We start from the raw sequence: 17883 nt of genomic DNA, 5'->3' as shown, positions 1-17883 counted from the left end.
ACTTAATTGCTTAGAAAACAAATATGACAGTGGAAAGCTTTACACAAACCATGTCTCCTCTCGGCAAGCTGCCTGTTGGGTTAATTGCCAAGATTCTCCGTCTTCCGTCCCTTGCCTGCTCACTACACGTCGCTTTTATCACTGACCACGTCTTTTTCCTGCACGCGAGATGTCTGCCGCCGAACATGAAGGATTCTCCAGGAAACATACGCAACGTATCCGAGATTTCTCCCGCCAGTCCGGAATCGTCAGTGCATCACTCGAGGAGAGTTCCTTGCCCGAGATCATATCCTTAAGAACATTTTACCGAGGAACTCCAAGCCTTACCGAAATTGTTCCAGATGAGAGTAAGCTTTTGCAATGGGCGCCTCTGGTTCCTGTATCGAGCTATGCCATGACATGTGTTGGTTAAATACGATATAGAAATGATCTTTGATGCTTTGTGTTGACTGTGCTGCCCGCCATAACTATATGTGGTGCCTACAGTTTCCAATTCTCGGCTACCTTCCGTGGGATCTGCTACACAATTGATTGCGCAGAGTGATTTTCCTTTCCAACATGACAAAGGCCTTTACCACGTAAAGAAGTTCTTCTCAAACATCAGGCAATCTTAGAGTGATAAGATGTTTTGGCAGGTGAGTTTCCAGGAGACAGGGGTAGTTGTTTGTTGACAACAGCGAGTGTGCTCCAACTATGTTGTTACAAATCACTCTACAATGCAGAAAATCCTCGTTCATAAAGTAGGCAAAATCTAGTAGTAGGAGGAGAATGGACTCTTTGACACCACTCAACACAAGATATCAATAGCCCGTCAGGGGCGAAGATATCTATATGAGGTCCCCTTTCCCCCCGAACTCCGACGCTTTCCCAACACGGCATGAGAACAATAAGCCAGCTATCATGTAGTGAGATCATTTGACATAAGGCTTGATGCCTTCATGCTACAAGTTTCGCTGAATACTTCTTTTTTGTCGTTTATCTTATAATGCGCAAGATGGCGGTCCACACGAGGGGCAAGTGCGGCTCTTTCACCGGGCAGCCAGCCTCTCGTGGAGGCTGAAGGTCCTTCTCATGGCCACTAGCTATAGCAGCTCTCATCGGCAAACCTCTATCACCTGGAACGCTCACAACTATCTTCAGCTTCTGTTTATCCCCTCCAGACTCGCCGGCGAGGGTAGGCCAACCGTCTTCAATTTCTTGTCCAAGAGTAGTTGAGCTTCACATTTATTCATCAATATATTCAAGGATGTTGTTTGTGGTAGTCCACCACCTGACAGAGCTCGAGCCAAGGCGAAGGTAGGCTAGACCCACAATGGCCAGGCCCTAGTAGAGTACCGGACGAAGGTGAAGCTATTCCCAGCGATTCACTCGAAGCCGCCCTGGGGTGGTCTCCCTCTTCTGCCGGCCCTTAAATTGAGGACCTTACTGCGATAGGTTCTTCCTTCCCCATCTCTCTCTACCTCCACGCCGAAGACATTCACGATCGCGACATTTCCGCAATCTTGGTCCTCTTTCGCCGCCCCTATTCACGTTGAACGTCTTTCAGTATCCGTTCTCCTATCATTTCCCCCGGCCCGCACATTAGCCACAATGGCCAACTTCGACGTGTCTGACTTGGAAGTATTGGATCCCAACTTCGCAGACTTCAGCTCGTTGAACTTCGACTTGCCAAACTTCGGCATACCTACCGACGAGTATGCGCTGGACGCATACCAATGGCCTGGCGAAGAGAACCTCATGGCCGACTTCATGTCCTCGGCGGCACCTCCTATGGGCGAGGAGTCGCCATTCCAGGCTGATCTCGACATTATTGATAATGTGATGGTGCCTTCCGCTGAAAAACAGTTGGTATTTGACGTCCTTCTTAGTAAGTCGGTCTTGAAGATACTTGGCGGTGTTCACGCAATGTAGCTTGAAGACTGACTGGACGCTTGCAGACGACGTCATTCCTTACCGCTATCACGACCATTTCAGGCTCTTCCCCGACATCGAGTTTTATAGATCTCTCTTGTACAACAGATCTAATCGCGACGAGATTTGGGGACTTGTCCAGCGGTTCCATGAATGGATCTCGAGTGTCGCAGCGTCCTCCCCAGCCGAAGCAGACGAGGCGATTGCGGCCTTGAAACATCGTGCGGCATTTCACGGCTGGCTGAGATCGCAAGAGATTCCATCAGATGCTGCGACTGAGCCCGTACATGATCCTTCTGAGCAGCAGCAGAGACAATTTGGACCTGAATCGATCCCTTCGATGTCCCCGTCAACCGACACGCCGGTACAGCAGCGCGAAATGGCTCGGTCTCGGTCACTCTCGCTGTACGAACACGAGCATCCTTTGCTCCAGGCGGAATTATTCGTTGCCCCGGCATTTGAATTCAAAGGTCTTATCCAGAGCATGGACCACTTCGCGGAGGTCGACAATGCCTATGAGAGGCACGTGAAGCGCGCAGCTGGCGCCCCCCCCGAAGACGATCCGTCTTGGCCGGTTTCTTCAGAAAAGCAGCGCGAATATGTTCAGCGGCTGTTTGAAAACATCACTGACCTAAGTGATTTCTTTGAGCTGCGAAAAGCTCGTGAGCGTCTCGGCAACATTGCCAACGCTCAAAAGAACCCGGCGACACCTGAAGATGAAGGAAATCCGAGGAAGCGTCGAATCGGCCGCAGCAGTCAAAATGTCGATATCGTTCCGACCAGACCAAAGGGGATCAGTAAGACAGACTGGGCTTTGGTGGATGCTGAGAGATCTCCTACAGATCTTTTGGATGCCGTCATCCATCACCGGATCTCTGGCGTTGAGGTTGAGCTTCTGTGCTGGAGGCTTCTGGTGTGTTAAACCTCTACGTGTGCACTCAATATTGTTTCTTGAGCTAACATGATACTAGCGTTCTGCAATGGAACAGCAGCTAGGCTTTACAATGCGCCCTCTCTGGTCCGGTACAAGAACCGTGTCTACGTGGGAACACTTCGACACTTTTTCTGCCAGGTGGAACTCAATCTGCAGCAATCTCCAGGTATTTACAGCTTGCTTTATCGGTGTTGGAACTTAACGTACTGACTACCTCACAGGATTGTAAAATGATCCTACACTCTCTTACACGTGCGGACTGGTTCTGCAAGTACGCTGGTGCGCCATCCAAAGAAAGAGGGGGGGTTCTCAAAATCCTTAGATATTAAAAGAAAATCTAATCAATTTACAGGCAAAACTGAGTAATGACCTCTTGAATGGTCGAAGGGACATCCAGAACCAGGTCGGCCGAGAAATGATCAAAGAGAAGACTTCTACGCAAGACTGGATCACAACGGATGATTTCGAGATCAGAGACAAGGCTGGAGACCTTGTCTTGAAGGGAGGTCACCTTGGTGATAAAAAGCGCCGCCAGCTTGCTCTGAGAAGCAGTGAAGGGGATGTATGACGAGATGAACAAAGGGTATTATGACCAAAGTTCGATGTTCATAGGATTTCTTGATGGATCACTGTTCAGCGGCCTGATAGCGGGCGGCTGCAGAGAGATTGAAAAAGTTATTCATTGCAGAGGACGCATTCCTTCATGTTTGCCCTAGAAGTCTGGTAGAGCCAGGTTAATATTTACCATCTTGATTGAAGTCAGACGACAACCGCTAACACTTACCCCTAATGCTCTATGTTCCGCAAAAGAAGCAACTCATAGTGTCTCGTCAGCCGGAAATTGCCTCGGTTGGCTGTGGGCTATCTGCTTGTTGCATCTACCGATTGCTGTGAAACATTGTTGTTCGGCGTATATATCACAATTACAGGGTTGCAGATAAAGAGTACTTACTCTATTGGAGTCCACGGCTACGTTGCAGCCGTGCTGAACGAAGGGAACATCTGTAATTGACCCACTGGCCATGATGATTGTCTGACTTTTTACTTTACTTGTGTCGTACAAAAACGGAACCGTTATTGCCGGCCAGCAATTACGCCTTATTTACCACAACTTGGTAAGAACTACGTTTTGCATTGACCATTAGATGCCTGGGCGAGGTATCTCTTGAGGTACAGGCCCATCTTATCTTGATGATACCGATTTATGATGGTAAGAGCATCGGGGACAAAGTCATGATCCCTGGCATGGGATCATGGATAATAGTTTTGATGTAACACTCCTCGCCAATGCCTAGAAAGCTTTGACTTCGTGTATGATCTGACTAAGGCAAAGGGAGATAACAGAGTGAAGTTGGAGGAACTCGAAGACCTTCTGATTGTCGTAGAGGAGCCTATCAAGCTAAAAAAGGAGGCTAGCCGAGATTTGCAGCTTCCTACTTCAAGGATACCCTGGAATTAACACAATATAATGACTAAGTATCTGGGTGTGTCAGACGTAGCTAGGTCAGACTTTCAGAAGGTACGTAGCAAAACTACAACTTCTGTACTTCTTTCTGCGAGATGAAAGAAAATACCACCAGAGAAGAAGGGTGGATACAGTGAAGATGCCAGTGACAAGAAAGTAGATCCAAATATAGCTTGACACGACGGACGTTTGGGAGTCATTTGGAGACCAGTTGAAGAATGACATGGAGAATAATGTCTGTTTATGATTAGCTCATATTCTGATATGTTAATGACAGTGAGGTCTGGACTTACTGCGAAGAATGTGCCCGGAAGAAACACCATTGTTACCATAGCAATGGAGCGCATTTGCCTCGAATCCCGACCGGTAGCTGTTGCAATGTCCATATTGGTGTCTCCTTGAGCCTGAGTGAAGATAGAGTTAGTCAATCTTAAGCGGACTAAAAAGGTGACCCGGCCAAAGATCAGATTTGAACTTACCCATTGTGTAGCAATCGTCATTCCCTCAACGCTCATTGTGCATTCTTGAATCCTATCCTCAAAGTCCTCAATGAGAGCGTGAATCCTATCGTATACCATCAACCCTGTCCGATCCAACATTATGTTGGTCATTTTATGCTCTTCCTCGTTCCTGGGCTGTCCGTGAACTCCATCAATTAGCTGCCCCCTGTGAATACTGGATAGTTCATCAACATGGTCTGCCATCTTTCGAAGTTGACCCTTCCATGCTCTTAGGCTGTTCCGAAGGAATGTTGTATTCAGCCAAGCAGACCTTCGAGAATGTCGCATATCAATCTTATCCTCTTCTAGAAGCTCTTCGCCTTCGATCGGGTTTCCGGTGCCAAGCTCGAAAATTGCTCCTTCGATGGCATCAACAGTTTCTGTGACGACTTTCGCCATTCGATCTCTTTCCAGTTCCGCAAATATACCTGGTAAGAGCAGAGGGAAGAATACGTGGTCCGTTGCGCGACGTAATCGGCTGATTACGTTGCGTTCAACCTCAGCAGTACACCCAAACAGTACAGCATAGGTCAAGTTGCTCTGGGGAAAGTGAGTGGCTGTCAGAGCCATGTCGTCCGCCCATGTATTAGATGATCTGCATTGATATACTGTAATTGAGTTTAATAATGCAGCTGTTTAGCTACGGGTAGGGCGCATACCTATAGCAGTTTGGCCAGTTGCATCTGAATCTCCCAGCCTCATAGTAACAAAAGATCTTGAAAACACAGGAACGTCTGCCCGGTTGATGACTCGCGCTATCGAAGAGTGTATGAAGAATCTGTCACAAATGTCTCTAAAAGTATTCTGATCAAAAGGCAGATGGCGAACCTCCCTCTTTCCACCTGTCGGGATCTCTGATGTGCCGGCCTGGCACTCGATAGCTGCGAAAGTGTGGCTTGACCACGTTCCATTGCTAATCGAGCTGACAGACCCAGATTTCTCGTCAAAAGATCCAGGCGCTGATCTCAAAGATTGCGCATTAGGGGAGCTTCCTCCATCTTCAGGTTTTATGGAAGGAACATATGGCCTTCTGGCAATTCTTTGCAGATAACACTATCAGTCAGTTGCTTTCAAAGGAGTTTAATTTTCATACATGACTACGAGACCAGAGTCTTTGTGAAGTGATGGAGTGTCCTGGAATCAGTCATGAATTATTAACAGGCTATCGACTGAGAAAGTAGAAGGTGAAAGCTTACGTTCTCGAGCCATGATCGCCATTCTGCTGGGGTCCTGATCGACCGCATGCAGACTTCTGTACCCTATCTGAATGGTTAGCTTCTATTTCTTCGAAAAGGGGTGAAAACAACACGAACGCATTGATTGGGTAGAATCTTGACTACCCTCGTCTCCTGTGGCTGATATCGAAAAACTTTTTGGAGGTCGGCTTCGTTCAAGCTACCATCGTCCGATGCCCAATCCATGATCGAAATGGATGAGAGATGCGGGAGCGTCAGGTTGCATCCGGTATTCAGCTGTGTAGAAAGATTCGGGAGGAGTGAGATCTTGCGCCCTATTTGCAGCTTATTACTCAGTATGCGTAAGTGGGATGATTTGTCAAGCATTCTGCCATGCCTACGTGTACCTCAAAGGTGGCACTGCAACATAAATACCACCACACCGCATTCCTGCAGTAGCGCCACGAACTTTCTGCATGTCGCCGTGTAGCACGAGTCTCCCGATGGTCGAATCAGGCAGTTCACTAAGGGCTGATCGCCTTGCTTTTTCCCAACTGCATCCGTGCCGTCGGTGAGACTATTGGAAATGATATGTGACCCGAACCGTGGTTCGCCACGGCTTTCCTGACTTGATGAACTCGCCCTCCAAAGTCATCCGTGTCTCAAGATTGCAGGCTCGAAAACCTGTGATCCCGCCCACCCGCACAAGCCCTATGTTGGCCATGGGGTCAGCACAGCCCACATGCGAAAACATCGCGGCCAAGGTAAATGCACCTATTCATCTGACCACACATCGATGTCATAACGAGGCAATCCCGCCTCATCACTCAATTTTCTTGATAGATAGCAAATAAGAAGTGCTTCTGCGTGTTAGAAGGTCCTTGAAAGACCTAATGTACTTTGTGCATGATGTACTGTTCTGAAGGGTCTGGTGATGTGCGTCTGCGTACGTGGTCACTCTGCGGCAGCTTTCCGTAACGTAGATCGCATTTCCGAGGCAAACCCTGACTTGGGCTTTCTACGAGGCTCCCCTACGACTGCGGGAGCTAATTGATGCATGTTATACCAGCGCATTCGAGTGAGCTATATCCACTGATGCCACCGCGTCAATTGACTCCTCTCCCATTTTGTATTCACAGGTCCCGAGAAACCAGCCGGATCGAACAGAATCGAAAACAAGATCGCACACCTCCACTCATCGATTATGGCCACTGAGGTCTTCCAGGGCAGATATACCGACGAAGCGGTGATCACCCAGCACCTACGACTTATCTTTCCACGCCAAAAGTTTCGGATATCTGTGAGTAACTCATCCCGCCAAGTTATTTCATGGAGTTACGCGGGCTGACAACAGGCTTTTTGACAATAGTCCGAACGTGGGAGATTCTTTTGTACCATCCCAAGAAAGTTGAAACCGGTCAGACTGACGAGCTCACCCATCCATCATTCGGTATCTTATCTGATATTCATGCAGGTTGAACGCGAGATAGTTTTGAGAGCGATTCAAGAAGATCACTATGCTTAAGAACATGGGTTAAGGATACTCTGTCAATGCAATACCGCGTATTTCCATTCGGAAGAGAATGAAGGAAGCAGCTCCGTCTTTGAGGAACAATAGAACTCGTTTTTGCCATGTAGTTATATTCGTGAATCACGCTTTTCCGAATGTCTACGTTGTAATTTACCTAGCAGCAGCTGACCGTGTTGGACCTTCGTAGTCCATGATGATCGCATCGAAATGTCTGATATCTATAGCTGCGATATGCCTCTTCGCCACTTTGTTGAGACGAGCCTCGACGGGCCAAGGTCGTTCGATGGTCGCCATTGATGAAACTGGCGGTGCACAGTAATATTCTCTACGAAAGCAATTTCCTTGCAAAACCACTAACTCCCGGCACAAGTCCGATGATGCGATTCTTTTCTGATCCATAGATTGAACAATCAACATCCTGGTTTGGACGAGACTCAGCAGGTCACTGATGAATTGTGAGCACCGCTTGTGCCTCCGTAGTCTGTCGAATTCCTGCATCATTCATCAGCAATGTCACCTGGAGAACATTACGTTGAATACGAACATCTGTCACGCTTTTTTTGATGTTGAAAGCGTAATTATCATCAGAAACCCGAACAATGTTGAAGTAGATGGGCGTGTCGTGGCTGTTGATGTATGGTGACATGCGCTTTTGCTTGAAGCTTTCGTATCCTTCCCAGCCGTCAAGAAACCATACCATGAACTCGAGGATAAGGCATCCAAGAGTCCAAATATCGAAAGACCTCGATATACGACCTTCCGTCCCTTCAATATCACACTCAGGTGGTCTATAGTTAGGAGACACGGGTATTTCTGCGCCTGGTCGGTTGGAACGACTCTCTTGTCTGTGTGTCCGTGTAAGCCCGAGATCGGAGAGAACAAGGTTACCAAGGCCTCTAGATTTGAACCACAAGACGTTCTCCGGCTTGATATCTCCATGTCTCCCATATAGACGATTTCCCTTGGCGTCCAGGTGATCCATGTCGTTGGGGTCATGAATGTAGCTCAGAGCATCAGCAATGCCACAGATCTGGTCTACCGTCCAGAGATAAAGTTGGTAGTCTCTTTGTATGTATGTGTTTCTTCTCCAGAACTCCAGTAGATCACACTCAGCCCATGGAAAAAGGAGAAGATACTCAATGCCACCACTACTGTGGCGTGTGAATGTGGCGAGGAGCGTGACAATGTGGGGGTGCCTGCCTCCGAAGCGCTTCAGGTGCTTAACCTCTTGTTCAAACTCTTCCTTATTCGGAATGTAAAGCTTTTTGAGAGCAAAACAGCCCGGAGCGGCGGAGATCTTGATTACGTTAGTTTGGATACAAAAGGGTCAAATGGCCCGATTTTGATGGACCTCACCTCATGCAGAGTCCGGTGGAAGTTATGTTGCCAGCCATGAATGACAATTTGCTTCACTTCTCCAAATCCACCACTCAAACTCATCGATGTGGATTCGTCGGCACCAATAGGTGCAGTAATTGAAACCGGTTGGGATATCATGACCCACGGAAGTACGTGGGCCGCATCGAAGTTGTAATGGGAGACCTCTCCCTTGTATGGAGATTTTGCAATGAACTGGACAAACAGCCTGCACTGCAGACTGTAAAAGTTGTCCACGAGAAGGGGCGTCCATCTGCCAAACGGGCGATGTGATTGCCTAGACCTCTGCCCCTGATATGCTTTGATCTGATCGAGTCGAAGAGGCAGACAGCTGTCGTCCAATCTCTCATTGATGAAGCTCTGGATGCATGAGGCCTTTTGCATGAGAACTAAGATCGCAAAAACCAGACGATACCTCGTAGTGCGCCCACCGATCCCGAAGATCCTATTGGTCCACTCTTGACAGATGCTGTCAAGAGACCCCGCATTGTGCGCTGCAGGGAGGGCATTCCGCCTGTAGAGGTGCACAACAACGCTGAGCACTGCTTCTCTATCGAACAAGTGCTCGATAAGTTTCGATGGCCAGAACACAGGGTCACTATGTAAGGCGAAGGGCGGTCTGATGGCGTTGTCCCAAAGCCTTGCTTCAATGTGTTCCTGAGCATCGTCGATGTCTGATGTGTTACTTTCCAAACGTGGCAGCACAGGAGTGATCCAGGATGTGACGGCTGAGTCAGTCGCACGCAAATCGTCAACTCCGTACTGTGGACCGTCGTTGATCTGAATAGATGGCGTGGCTCCGCCAGGAATACCATTTTGGTTGGCCATGTCGAATGAGAGATAATGTGGCCTTCTCAAGAGAAACTTGGACCTGGGAAGTCGCGAGCTAAAGAAAAGGGTTGCTGGGGGTTTGAAGTTCTTGCCGTCAACGAGTGTGGGAGCGACAACTAATAATGACATGAATTTCGCTCACATGAACTTCATCGGGAGATGCTCCCAAAGACGCCGACTACATGTAGTATCAAGCCCGGAACTTTCAACACACCCTCTTCCATGCGGCTTACATTGCTGCTCTCATTGTTACTGTTGCCTTGCAAAATCTTGCGAAGTGATTGTAACCAGTACGAATCCGACATTCTAGTAGCTGTGAAGCAGGCTCCGACCTCTTTGCCTTGTCGCCTGGCCATTAAGCCACGATTACCTGCTATTGGTTCGCATATCGGGTGTTGTACCATGTTTCTAGGGATATCCATACATGTAGAGGTAATTACCGCCTTGATCAGGCGAGCAATCAGAGAAACGTGATTTATCTTTAGGGCTTTCGGCCAGATAGAGAACTTGTCTCCGCATCCTTGGTCGATTTCTGTCGTCAGCAGCTGAAAATGACCGTGTCACGCGTCACTCTCATCTCGGGAGAAAAACACGAATCACACTCAGGATTTTACGGCTAACTCTCTCGCTGCCATAGCTATGGACTGGCCACGAAATTCAAATTCTTCAACACATAACAAGGAAATACTGCGATTCTTCTTCTTAGCAAGTGATACTTTGAAATAGCACTTTGATTTCCATCCAAGTTACCGACAGGCAGCTTAGTCATTTAGTCATAGGCAAACCTTCCCGTTCAAGGAATCCCTCACGTCAGGGCGAGCCTTTTCCCTCTTTTCATCAGCAAACGCGAGAACGACAGCAGGGCCCACGAAATACACTCACAAGATCCAGCGGAACGGTTGAATCCGCTGCTCTTATGCAGTACACATTTTGCCTTGTCTTCACATTCTATCAGTCAAACGCTCCTGTAGGACGGGCAAGGGTTTAGAGGCCAAGCTAGATTTTGAAGTGCTTGAGCTAGGGACGTACTTCAACAGAGAACTTCCCCGGCCCATAAAGGCTTGTGAGAATACTGGATAACCCTTGCGGGCTTTTGACAACTTTACAATGTATGTACTGCCATTCACCGTTGCAATTTGAAGAGTTAGAGACTGAAGGCATGGCCATGATGGCCCTGATCCGGCAGTACTTTTGCAAATTTCCTGGCCACAACGAGAACGAGGATTCAAAGAACGATGTGTAGAATATAAAGAAATAAATGACCCCGAAGTTTCTGTGACGTAATGTATTAAAATTTCTTGATGGAAATGATAGACAAGAGGCTGAAGCTGTTGGAGGGATAGCGAGATGGTAGCAGAATCTTTCGCCTCCTTTTATATTATCCTCCTGACTTATAACACAACCTATCAAGAAGACCATTTCGTCGGAGTTCTGCCAGCGGACGGCGCAGTGGAATTAAGAGGTTGCCTGCCCAAATTTGGCTGCGTTCCAAGGGGACATTGAGCGGCAGGCTGAGGGTTTACTCAGCCAACCACAGGTCCACAACTGCCGTTGGCATCACCCACCGTTCTCATTGACGCTACGGATCCTTGGAACTTTTTCTACTTCCATTTTTGCCTAACAGAGATTCATCTAAGACACACTATTGGTATTAAGCCCGCGTGGGTGCCTATGAATACTTGGCGCATCAATAGTCTGACTGCATGGGGGACAGACTTGGGGTCCAGTTCTCCCATTGTCTCTCCGCGCGCCGTATTTAACAGTCCATTAAGGCAGGCTCCGGTGAAGCTGGCTTTCCAGTTTTATTTGAAATGGCTGGAAGGGTGTCGGGAGGGTGGCGTCAGAGGCAGTGCCGTCCAAGCACCTAATCAGAAGACCAGACTCCCAGTGTCTTATCATCTCTGAGGCTATGTAAAATGTCCTCACCAGAGCTGGCTGACCTGAACCACGCTCATTTGATTAGACTAGGAGAACTGAATTGACCGTCCTTTTGATCGACCGTCGCACGAATAGTATATGAGCACCCTCCAGCTCTTTCTTCGCTCCAATTGACCAAGGGGAACACCGCTGATCAACTTTATTGGTACCCGATTTTCATGCTCCATCTATCAAAACATGAGTGTCACCTCCGACGACGATGATAACATTACTCTTGAACCCGGAATACATCCATCCACTGAGGTCAGTAAAAACCTTTCTGAATTATCAATCACTTGGTCTTTGCGCCTCGTTCGGACTGTTCTGTTCCTTTATTGCTCCCTTCAGCTAAATCATGTTTGACTTGTAGCGGCCTCGCCTAATTCTCTCTCCATGGAATGAAGACGCTAACTCGCCACTATCACTGAACGCTTTGATCGGCCATGGAAGGGATGGGCAAAGTCTCTCCCCCAATGATCTCAGAACGCCTTTTGAACACAAACATAATTCAGATGACGACGATATCAGTATTGCAACTCAAAATGATAGAGGTTATGCAGCTGCTGGAACAGTATTCGACGGTAGCACGATTGCATCATGTCAGGATCAAAGTGGACTCATAACAGCCGAGACGGATCTTCGCCAAATGGGTTCTCACTTACAGAACACAGAAACGCACTACATGAATGCATCTACTGTTACATCAATGGCACGCGATGTCTCCAAGTCACTGCAGTACTATGGCGGCAAATCTCAAGGAGCGCAGTGGCTGCCAGTCAATCAACTATTCAGGATTGTCACAAGAGATTCAGTTTTTCGGGCATTACGAGAGTGTCGCCCGAAGCTCGAGCTTTCGGAAACAAAGCTATGGAAATATGCAGAAGACATATGCCCTCGAAGTCGTCCTGATGGTTCATGTCTCATGGGAGCCCGGAGCATGTTTGCAATCCTCACAATCTTGGAGAGAGTGAATGAAATTATTCAATTCATCGATCTCAACCTCTCGGACTACAATCTACCTTTTGTCCCGGACGCAAATCAACCGAGTTTGGATGGTCAGCTATTCCCAAAGAACCCTCCTCCCGGTTTTGCAAATCAGATTTTTGGACGCCATTGGACGTTGCGAGATTGGGGTGCATTTGAGAGATATCAAAAAACGATGCGGTCTCCCTTCTTCGATATTGGCCCTAACGACAAGGAAAGAAATATTCACCACTACGAACTGGAGCCAGATACAGTGCTACCTTTCATCAAGGAGTTTCCAGCTACGTCGTCCGACATAACGTCTTACAGCAAAGTTCAGCGAGTACAAATCCATATGCATCATCATACCATGCACAAGGTAAGGCACATCACACATGCATGTTTGATCAACTGAAATCTAAGAATGAATTACAGGGAGTTCCAGACGAAAATCCGTTCTTCGCTGTCAAAGAACTACTCCCTGAACCTGATGATAAAATGGACACCAGCCGCGAAAAGAATTTCCGCGCGGAGGTGCGGGCTTTGGCGAAGACCGTTGGCCTATCGAGTCATGACCATGTCATTAAGCTACTCGCGACTTGGAGGAAAGGTGATAGCTGGAGTATGTTATTTCCATGGGCCATAAGCAACCTCAAAGACTACTGGAAGCGGGGAGAGCCAGAAAGATCGCCCGAATTTGTCAAATGGATATCCACGCAATGTCGAGGCCTTGCCGAGGGCTTGCAAAAGATCCATAAAAGCCCCTCGGACCACGCGGATCACGCACAAGAGTACGGTATCCATGGAGACATTAAGCCTGAAAACATCCTCCTATTCCATAGCGATTCAAATCCATTCGGAATAATGGTAATCAGCGACTTCGGCTATACTCGCTTTCATAGAAGAAATACTCGGTCAAACACCCCGGCAGCAGGCTACAGTCCAACGCACAGAGCACCAGAACTTGACCTTGAAAAGTTCATTTCCAGGTCCTACGACATGTGGACTTTTGGCTGTGTATTCCTAGAGTTCATTACTTGGTACCTTATGGGGCCGGAAGGTATTGGAGAATTTGTGGGTTGTCGGACGGCAGACGACACAGGTGCACCAATAGGTATTAAGGAGGATAAGTTCTTCATACCCAGCATTGAAGAGAACGGAGAGAAAGAGGCGACAGTGAAACCGTCAGTCAACGATGTAAGTCAAATTCACCCTTACATAAACGAAGACTAAGTTTTCTGCAATTCGCTGAGTGCTTCTTTACTTATAACTGGTAGTGGATAGACGGTTTGAGAAGACAGCCCTACTGTGGTGGCTACTTCAGAGACTTCCTGGATCTTATTGTCAAGGATCTCCTGCAACCCAAGCCAGGAAAAAGAGAAAGTTGCGCTAACATCGCGGGGCAACTTAGAGAACTAGAGCACAGGTGCAAGATCGAACCACCTGACATGGAGTACCTGATGGGTCAAGTCAGCGAATCTACAACTGCTCGTTCCCTGTCAAGAACGAAACAACACTCACAACAAAGTGACGCAGAAATGAATGCACGAGCATATTCTCCTTTACTAGGGTCACTTTGTGATGAGACTTGGGGTCCCAAAAGTGACCGCGGGTCTTTGAACTGTGCATCGTATGGAGAGATGGAAAATATTGCCGACATCTTTTCCAGAGATGGTCCTGCATACGAGACGGCACAAAAGGTCCATCGGTTAACTACCAGGAGTCTTCGCATGGAGCTCAAAGCTCAGTCGACTGAGCGAACACCACTCATAACAAAGATAGACTCCTGCTTGCCCGACGATACTAGACCAACACTGCCAGGGGCCCAACGTTTGGGAGAAGCCAGTGAGGGTGGCGCTTGCTTGAGAACTCGCGATAGGCCTTTCGAAGCGCAGGAAATGAGTCCACGTATCCGTGCACGGGATGGTCAGTCACACCTCTCGACGGACGGCAGACACGGTGATCGAGCGAGCGATAGCAGAAGCATTGAGTACAAGAGACCTGGTTCTTTTCTCTCTGTTTACAGTGATGGGCATTGGTGCGGGTTGGAGGACGTATTCCAATGTTGTTTTGCGTCTTCAGAGAACTCTACAAGTTCGCAAGATTTAGATAGCTAGATCTACAACTAGGGTGCCCGCACATGAATGCTTCAGTTTCTCTGTCTGGGTTTGGCAATTCGAATCTTAGGTCCGTTGGCTTTTACGGTGGAAGGCGTTCGCAGGACTGGTATTACGGCATTTGAATCAGACAGATCAAAAGGGTCAAAAGTCTCGTCGTATGGTTTGAAGTCATAAATCAACAAAAGTGAACTCCGTTTTATTCGACAATTGAAAGTGCATGATCAACCTGCTTGAGCCACATCAAACGCTGATCCATCTTGCCATCCAAGTCTTGGTGATCTGCTTAGCCTCATCAACTAGACCAAGATCCAACAACATTTGAACGGTGCCACGAGTGGAACTCTCAAGAGCACTGAAAACCCAAGAATGGGTGAAACTGGTGTGTTCGCCAATGAAGACAGTGTTAAACTCAGTCTGCCAGAAGGCTGGCAGGTAAAGCTGCTGCTGAGGAACAATGGGGACGGCGAAGGCTCCCGCATGATGCTCATCCTGCTCCCAGCAATGACGCTCGTAGTTGCCAGTCCACATCTCATCGGCAATAGGGCCGTGGATCTCAACCATAGCGCGCTGGATGTAGGCAATATGCTCTTCAACAGGCATGGAGCAAGCGACAACCGCGTCAGCGTCGGGCGCATAACTCGTAAGCATAACACCAGGGCCGGTTCCGTTGATGTTGTAGGAAGGGTAGCAAATCTGGCCGATGCCGTAAATATCGGTGCGTCCGCATCCGCCGATGATGGGGTGCTCGAGGTGCTCCCAGAAGCGAGTCTTGTACTGCATGGCGACTTTCACGGCACCAAGGAAGACTGTGCGCTCAATGGCGCGACGCATCAAGCTAGAGTGAGGCGGCAGCTCCCAGTACTTGAGCACGTTGAACGGTACACTGTTGAAGACGTAATCGAACTGTTCGGTTGTGGTGTTCTTGGACCAGTGGTTGCTTCCAGTCTCGCGCCATGTGACGTTAAGGTTGTTGGATTCCTCGTTGTACTTGACGCTGAAGACCTTGGTCTTGTAGGCGATGCGGTCTTTGATGATGTTCTCAAAGGCAGCGGGGAGGCGGCTGATACCACCATCAACGGTACGCCACTCATTGGCCAGGAAGTAGACAGTCTCGAACTCCCACATGGGCCAGACAACATGAGACGGGGTAACCTCATCAGTCACGTTCAGGTCGGTGTTCATAACGTGGAGCAGGTACTCAACCTCAGAGAAGTCAAACATGCCAGTCTCAACAGCCTCCTTGTGGGCCTTGAAGACATTAGTAGCGTAGAACTTGCGTCTCTCAGGCGTCAAAGCCTTGAAGTCATCAAGAGCCTGAATAGCTTCCTTGGCCGCAGTCGCGTTGGAGTAGGTCGTGTTGGTCATGAGGGAAGGGTCGGCTGCGATCTCCTTGCGACCGGGGACAGTACCGTCGGGACGACGCTCCTTGGTTGCAACAGGGGCGTTGTCGGAAACCTGGATCCAGGGGATGAACTTGACTTGGAGAGCAGGGTCCGCGTCAGCATTTATCTCGTTGAGGACATCCGCCAGCTGGTAGATCATCTTCTGATCGTTGATGGGGTAAGTTTCGTTGGTTTCAGCATCATAAATGCTGTGCGGGAAACGCATAGGTCCCAATTCGTGGTGCTGGTGCTCGTCCGGAGTTGATCCATTTAGGTAGGTGGTACGAATACGTCCGCCGACTCTTTCTGAAGACTCCAGGATCTTCCAGTTGTGAATGCCAACTGAGTCGAGTAGCAACTGTGGCTCTTGTCAACTTCTTCTCCCGAGAAGAAAGGCCGCGAAAACTTACACCAGTGTGCAGACCGGAGATGCCAGCACCCAGAATACCAAACGTCTTATTCTTCACCGATGCAACAAACACGTCATCAGGCTGCTTCTGCTTGAGGTACTCAACACCATCGAACCAGGGGCCCATCGGGTCCGTGGCCTCAGCGAAAGTTGCACGCTTCCTCATCTTGCGACTCTTGACAGAGTGCTCTGAAGAGCGACCGACAAGCTGGCTGTCAACGAAGGCGTGCAAGCACCCTGAGGACACATCTTCAGGCACCATCCAGACAAACTTTGTGGGTCGTTGATCTATCCACTCCAGATGACGCTTCGCCGCAGGGTGAAAGCCAATGTGTGTCCATCCAATCTTGTGGTGTGCTTCGAAGGGGGATCTCATTCCGCAATCACCGTAGACAATGGACAGCTCTCCATTGAGGGGGCCATTGTACTCGATGTTGATGTTACGGACTCCGTTTCTCTCGACTTCAAAAGGACCCTGGAAAGAGACCGTCTCGCGGAAGACGGGCTCCGCAACAGCCGTCTGGCAAAGACTGGCTGCGGCAGTGAGGAGAGTTGACCAGCGGGCAGCCATGTTGACTATGGCAGGCTTGGGGCAAGATCGACGAACGGACGAACGGTGAGAAGTCCAAGGATCTCAAAACTGAATCCCTCGCTCGATTGAATCTGCCCTTTATATGACTATTTGCCAACCACACTCCAGCCTTGACTATGCATGAGGCTCAACCAAGTGAGGTTTTGATAAGCACCCGGATGGACATATTGGAGGCTTAGCAGATCTCTAAAAGCTGGGCATCATCTAATTAGATTAAAATCAGTCCCGTCACCGAGGTTTTCGGGGTGCGGAGGTTGCGTTTAGTCGAGTTTTCGTGTCATGTTGCGCAGGACCGGTTACCGACTACGAGGGCCCAACTCCGCAATCACTGCAACAACGTGGGAGACATGCCCGAAGACGGCGCAAGCGACCACAGAGAACGTGGAAGATTCTAATCGCGCATAGGTCATGACGGGGGGTTCAGAGTTCTCGCTTCTTTGGAGTTCATATCGTTGGTGTCTTGGCGGGAGGGACGCTGCATGGGCCCGGCCTTGTTTACTATCCCGGCATCGGAACCGCGGGGAACCCTGGTTTGTTCGCGAGTTGCAAAAACCGACCATCGGCTCTTGTGTGTTCTGACGCCTTATCTCGGATGAATCTCGACCGTGTTCTCGCGGCTTGCCCTGCATGGTAATGGCACCAGAGTTGCGTGGCGGTAATGACGAGCGAGAGTAGACGATGGGAAAAGGAAGTTGGATAATGTAGAGAAGCATTCGCTTGAGGGGCGTTAGGTAATGGGTTGCGGTGCAACTCCAGAAAATTGGGCCCCCGTGGTG

At 48.8% G+C, this 17883-nt stretch overlaps 8 protein-coding genes across 8 annotated transcripts; 3 read left to right on the top strand and 5 right to left on the bottom strand.

Moving 5' to 3' along the window:
* Positions 1 to 1770: 1770 nt before the first annotated feature.
* BDZ83DRAFT_580356 (uncharacterized protein) lies at positions 1771 to 2833 on the top strand (the record flags this gene model as incomplete). Its single annotated transcript, XM_060505345.1, has 2 exons — positions 1771 to 1867; positions 2097 to 2833. 2 exons carry the CDS (start codon positions 1771 to 1773, stop codon positions 2831 to 2833), a joined length of 834 nt encoding a protein of 277 aa, XP_060363732.1.
* A 58-nt stretch (positions 2834 to 2891) lies between these two features.
* On the top strand, positions 2892 to 3413 carry BDZ83DRAFT_580265 (uncharacterized protein; the record flags this gene model as incomplete). The annotated part of the gene is made up of 3 exons (XM_060505332.1): positions 2892 to 3011; positions 3067 to 3150; positions 3198 to 3413. The coding sequence occupies 3 exons, from the start codon at positions 2892 to 2894 to the stop codon at positions 3411 to 3413; spliced, it is 420 nt and encodes a 139-aa protein (XP_060363731.1).
* A 936-nt stretch (positions 3414 to 4349) lies between these two features.
* BDZ83DRAFT_580335 (uncharacterized protein) lies at positions 4350 to 5680 on the bottom strand (the record flags this gene model as incomplete). Its single annotated transcript, XM_060505342.1, has 5 exons — positions 4350 to 4547; positions 4604 to 4714; positions 4790 to 4929; positions 4987 to 5418; positions 5470 to 5680. Coding segments are annotated over 5 exons (1092 nt in total), but the record flags the coding sequence as incomplete, so codon positions are not given.
* A 146-nt stretch (positions 5681 to 5826) lies between these two features.
* Positions 5827 to 6369, bottom strand: BDZ83DRAFT_625753 (uncharacterized protein). The gene is made up of 2 exons (XM_060508511.1): positions 6124 to 6369; positions 5827 to 6069 (listed from the first exon to the last, which is right to left on the bottom strand). Exons 1-2 carry the CDS (start codon positions 6229 to 6231, stop codon positions 5965 to 5967), a joined length of 213 nt encoding a protein of 70 aa, XP_060363729.1. The 5' UTR covers positions 6232 to 6369; the 3' UTR covers positions 5827 to 5964.
* Positions 6370 to 7433: 1064 nt separating this feature from the next.
* Positions 7434 to 9989, bottom strand: BDZ83DRAFT_386558 (kinase-like domain-containing protein). Its single transcript, XM_060502747.1, has 4 exons — positions 9867 to 9989; positions 8873 to 9795; positions 8061 to 8813; positions 7434 to 8008 (listed from the first exon to the last, which is right to left on the bottom strand). Exons 2-4 carry the CDS (start codon positions 9719 to 9721, stop codon positions 7667 to 7669), a joined length of 1944 nt encoding a protein of 647 aa, XP_060363728.1. The 5' UTR covers positions 9722 to 9795; positions 9867 to 9989; the 3' UTR covers positions 7434 to 7666.
* A 105-nt stretch (positions 9990 to 10094) lies between these two features.
* On the bottom strand, positions 10095 to 11160 carry BDZ83DRAFT_625741 (uncharacterized protein). Its single transcript, XM_060508510.1, has 3 exons — positions 10754 to 11160; positions 10607 to 10663; positions 10095 to 10545 (listed from the first exon to the last, which is right to left on the bottom strand). The coding sequence occupies exons 1-3, from the start codon at positions 11141 to 11143 to the stop codon at positions 10498 to 10500; spliced, it is 495 nt and encodes a 164-aa protein (XP_060363727.1). The 5' UTR covers positions 11144 to 11160; the 3' UTR covers positions 10095 to 10497.
* Positions 11161 to 12146: 986 nt separating this feature from the next.
* BDZ83DRAFT_386264 (kinase-like domain-containing protein) lies at positions 12147 to 14843 on the top strand. The gene is made up of 3 exons (XM_060502746.1): positions 12147 to 12983; positions 13040 to 13801; positions 13882 to 14843. Exons 1-3 carry the CDS (start codon positions 12288 to 12290, stop codon positions 14719 to 14721), a joined length of 2298 nt encoding a protein of 765 aa, XP_060363726.1. The 5' UTR covers positions 12147 to 12287; the 3' UTR covers positions 14722 to 14843.
* A 121-nt stretch (positions 14844 to 14964) lies between these two features.
* On the bottom strand, positions 14965 to 17086 carry BDZ83DRAFT_580273 (L-amino-acid oxidase; the record flags this gene model as incomplete). The annotated part of the gene is made up of 2 exons (XM_060505334.1): positions 14965 to 16464; positions 16517 to 17086. The coding sequence occupies 2 exons, from the start codon at positions 17084 to 17086 to the stop codon at positions 14965 to 14967; spliced, it is 2070 nt and encodes a 689-aa protein (XP_060363725.1).
* Between the last annotated feature and the right edge of the window lie 797 nt (positions 17087 to 17883).

This window comes from Colletotrichum acutatum, assembly GCF_030867785.1.
Source record: "Colletotrichum acutatum strain CBS 112980 chromosome Unknown BDZ83scaffold_62, whole genome shotgun sequence".
In the NCBI taxonomy this organism is placed as follows: domain Eukaryota; kingdom Fungi; phylum Ascomycota; class Sordariomycetes; order Glomerellales; family Glomerellaceae; genus Colletotrichum; species Colletotrichum acutatum.
The sequence above is the reverse complement of the archived record's forward strand: the minus strand, read 5'-3'. Positions and strand labels throughout refer to the sequence as shown.

Coding starts and splice junctions, on each gene's coding strand:
- BDZ83DRAFT_625753 (XM_060508511.1), bottom strand. CDS start 6,231: ATGGATTGGGCATCGGACGATGGTAGCTTGAACGAAGCCGACCTCCAA. Junction 6,070..6,123: donor AGATTCTACCCAATCAATGC/GTTCGTGTTGTT, acceptor CCATTCAGATAG/GGTACAGAAGTCTGCATGCG.
- BDZ83DRAFT_386558 (XM_060502747.1), bottom strand. CDS start 9,721: ATGGCCAACCAAAATGGTATTCCTGGCGGAGCCACGCCATCTATTCAG. Junction 8,814..8,872: donor TCCACCGGACTCTGCATGAG/GTGAGGTCCATC, acceptor AACGTAATCAAG/ATCTCCGCCGCTCCGGGCTG. Junction 8,009..8,060: donor TCAAAAAAAGCGTGACAGAT/GTTCGTATTCAA, acceptor TGAATGATGCAG/GAATTCGACAGACTACGGAG.
- BDZ83DRAFT_625741 (XM_060508510.1), bottom strand. CDS start 11,143: ATGGTCTTCTTGATAGGTTGTGTTATAAGTCAGGAGGATAATATAAAA. Junction 10,664..10,753: donor CGGGGAAGTTCTCTGTTGAA/GTACGTCCCTAG, acceptor TAGAATGTGAAG/ACAAGGCAAAATGTGTACTG. Junction 10,546..10,606: donor CAACCGTTCCGCTGGATCTT/GTGAGTGTATTT, acceptor AAGAGGGAAAAG/GCTCGCCCTGACGTGAGGGA.
- BDZ83DRAFT_386264 (XM_060502746.1), top strand. CDS start 12,288: ATGGGTTCTCACTTACAGAACACAGAAACGCACTACATGAATGCATCT. Junction 12,984..13,039: donor ATCATCATACCATGCACAAG/GTAAGGCACATC, acceptor AATGAATTACAG/GGAGTTCCAGACGAAAATCC. Junction 13,802..13,881: donor TGAAACCGTCAGTCAACGAT/GTAAGTCAAATT, acceptor TATAACTGGTAG/TGGATAGACGGTTTGAGAAG.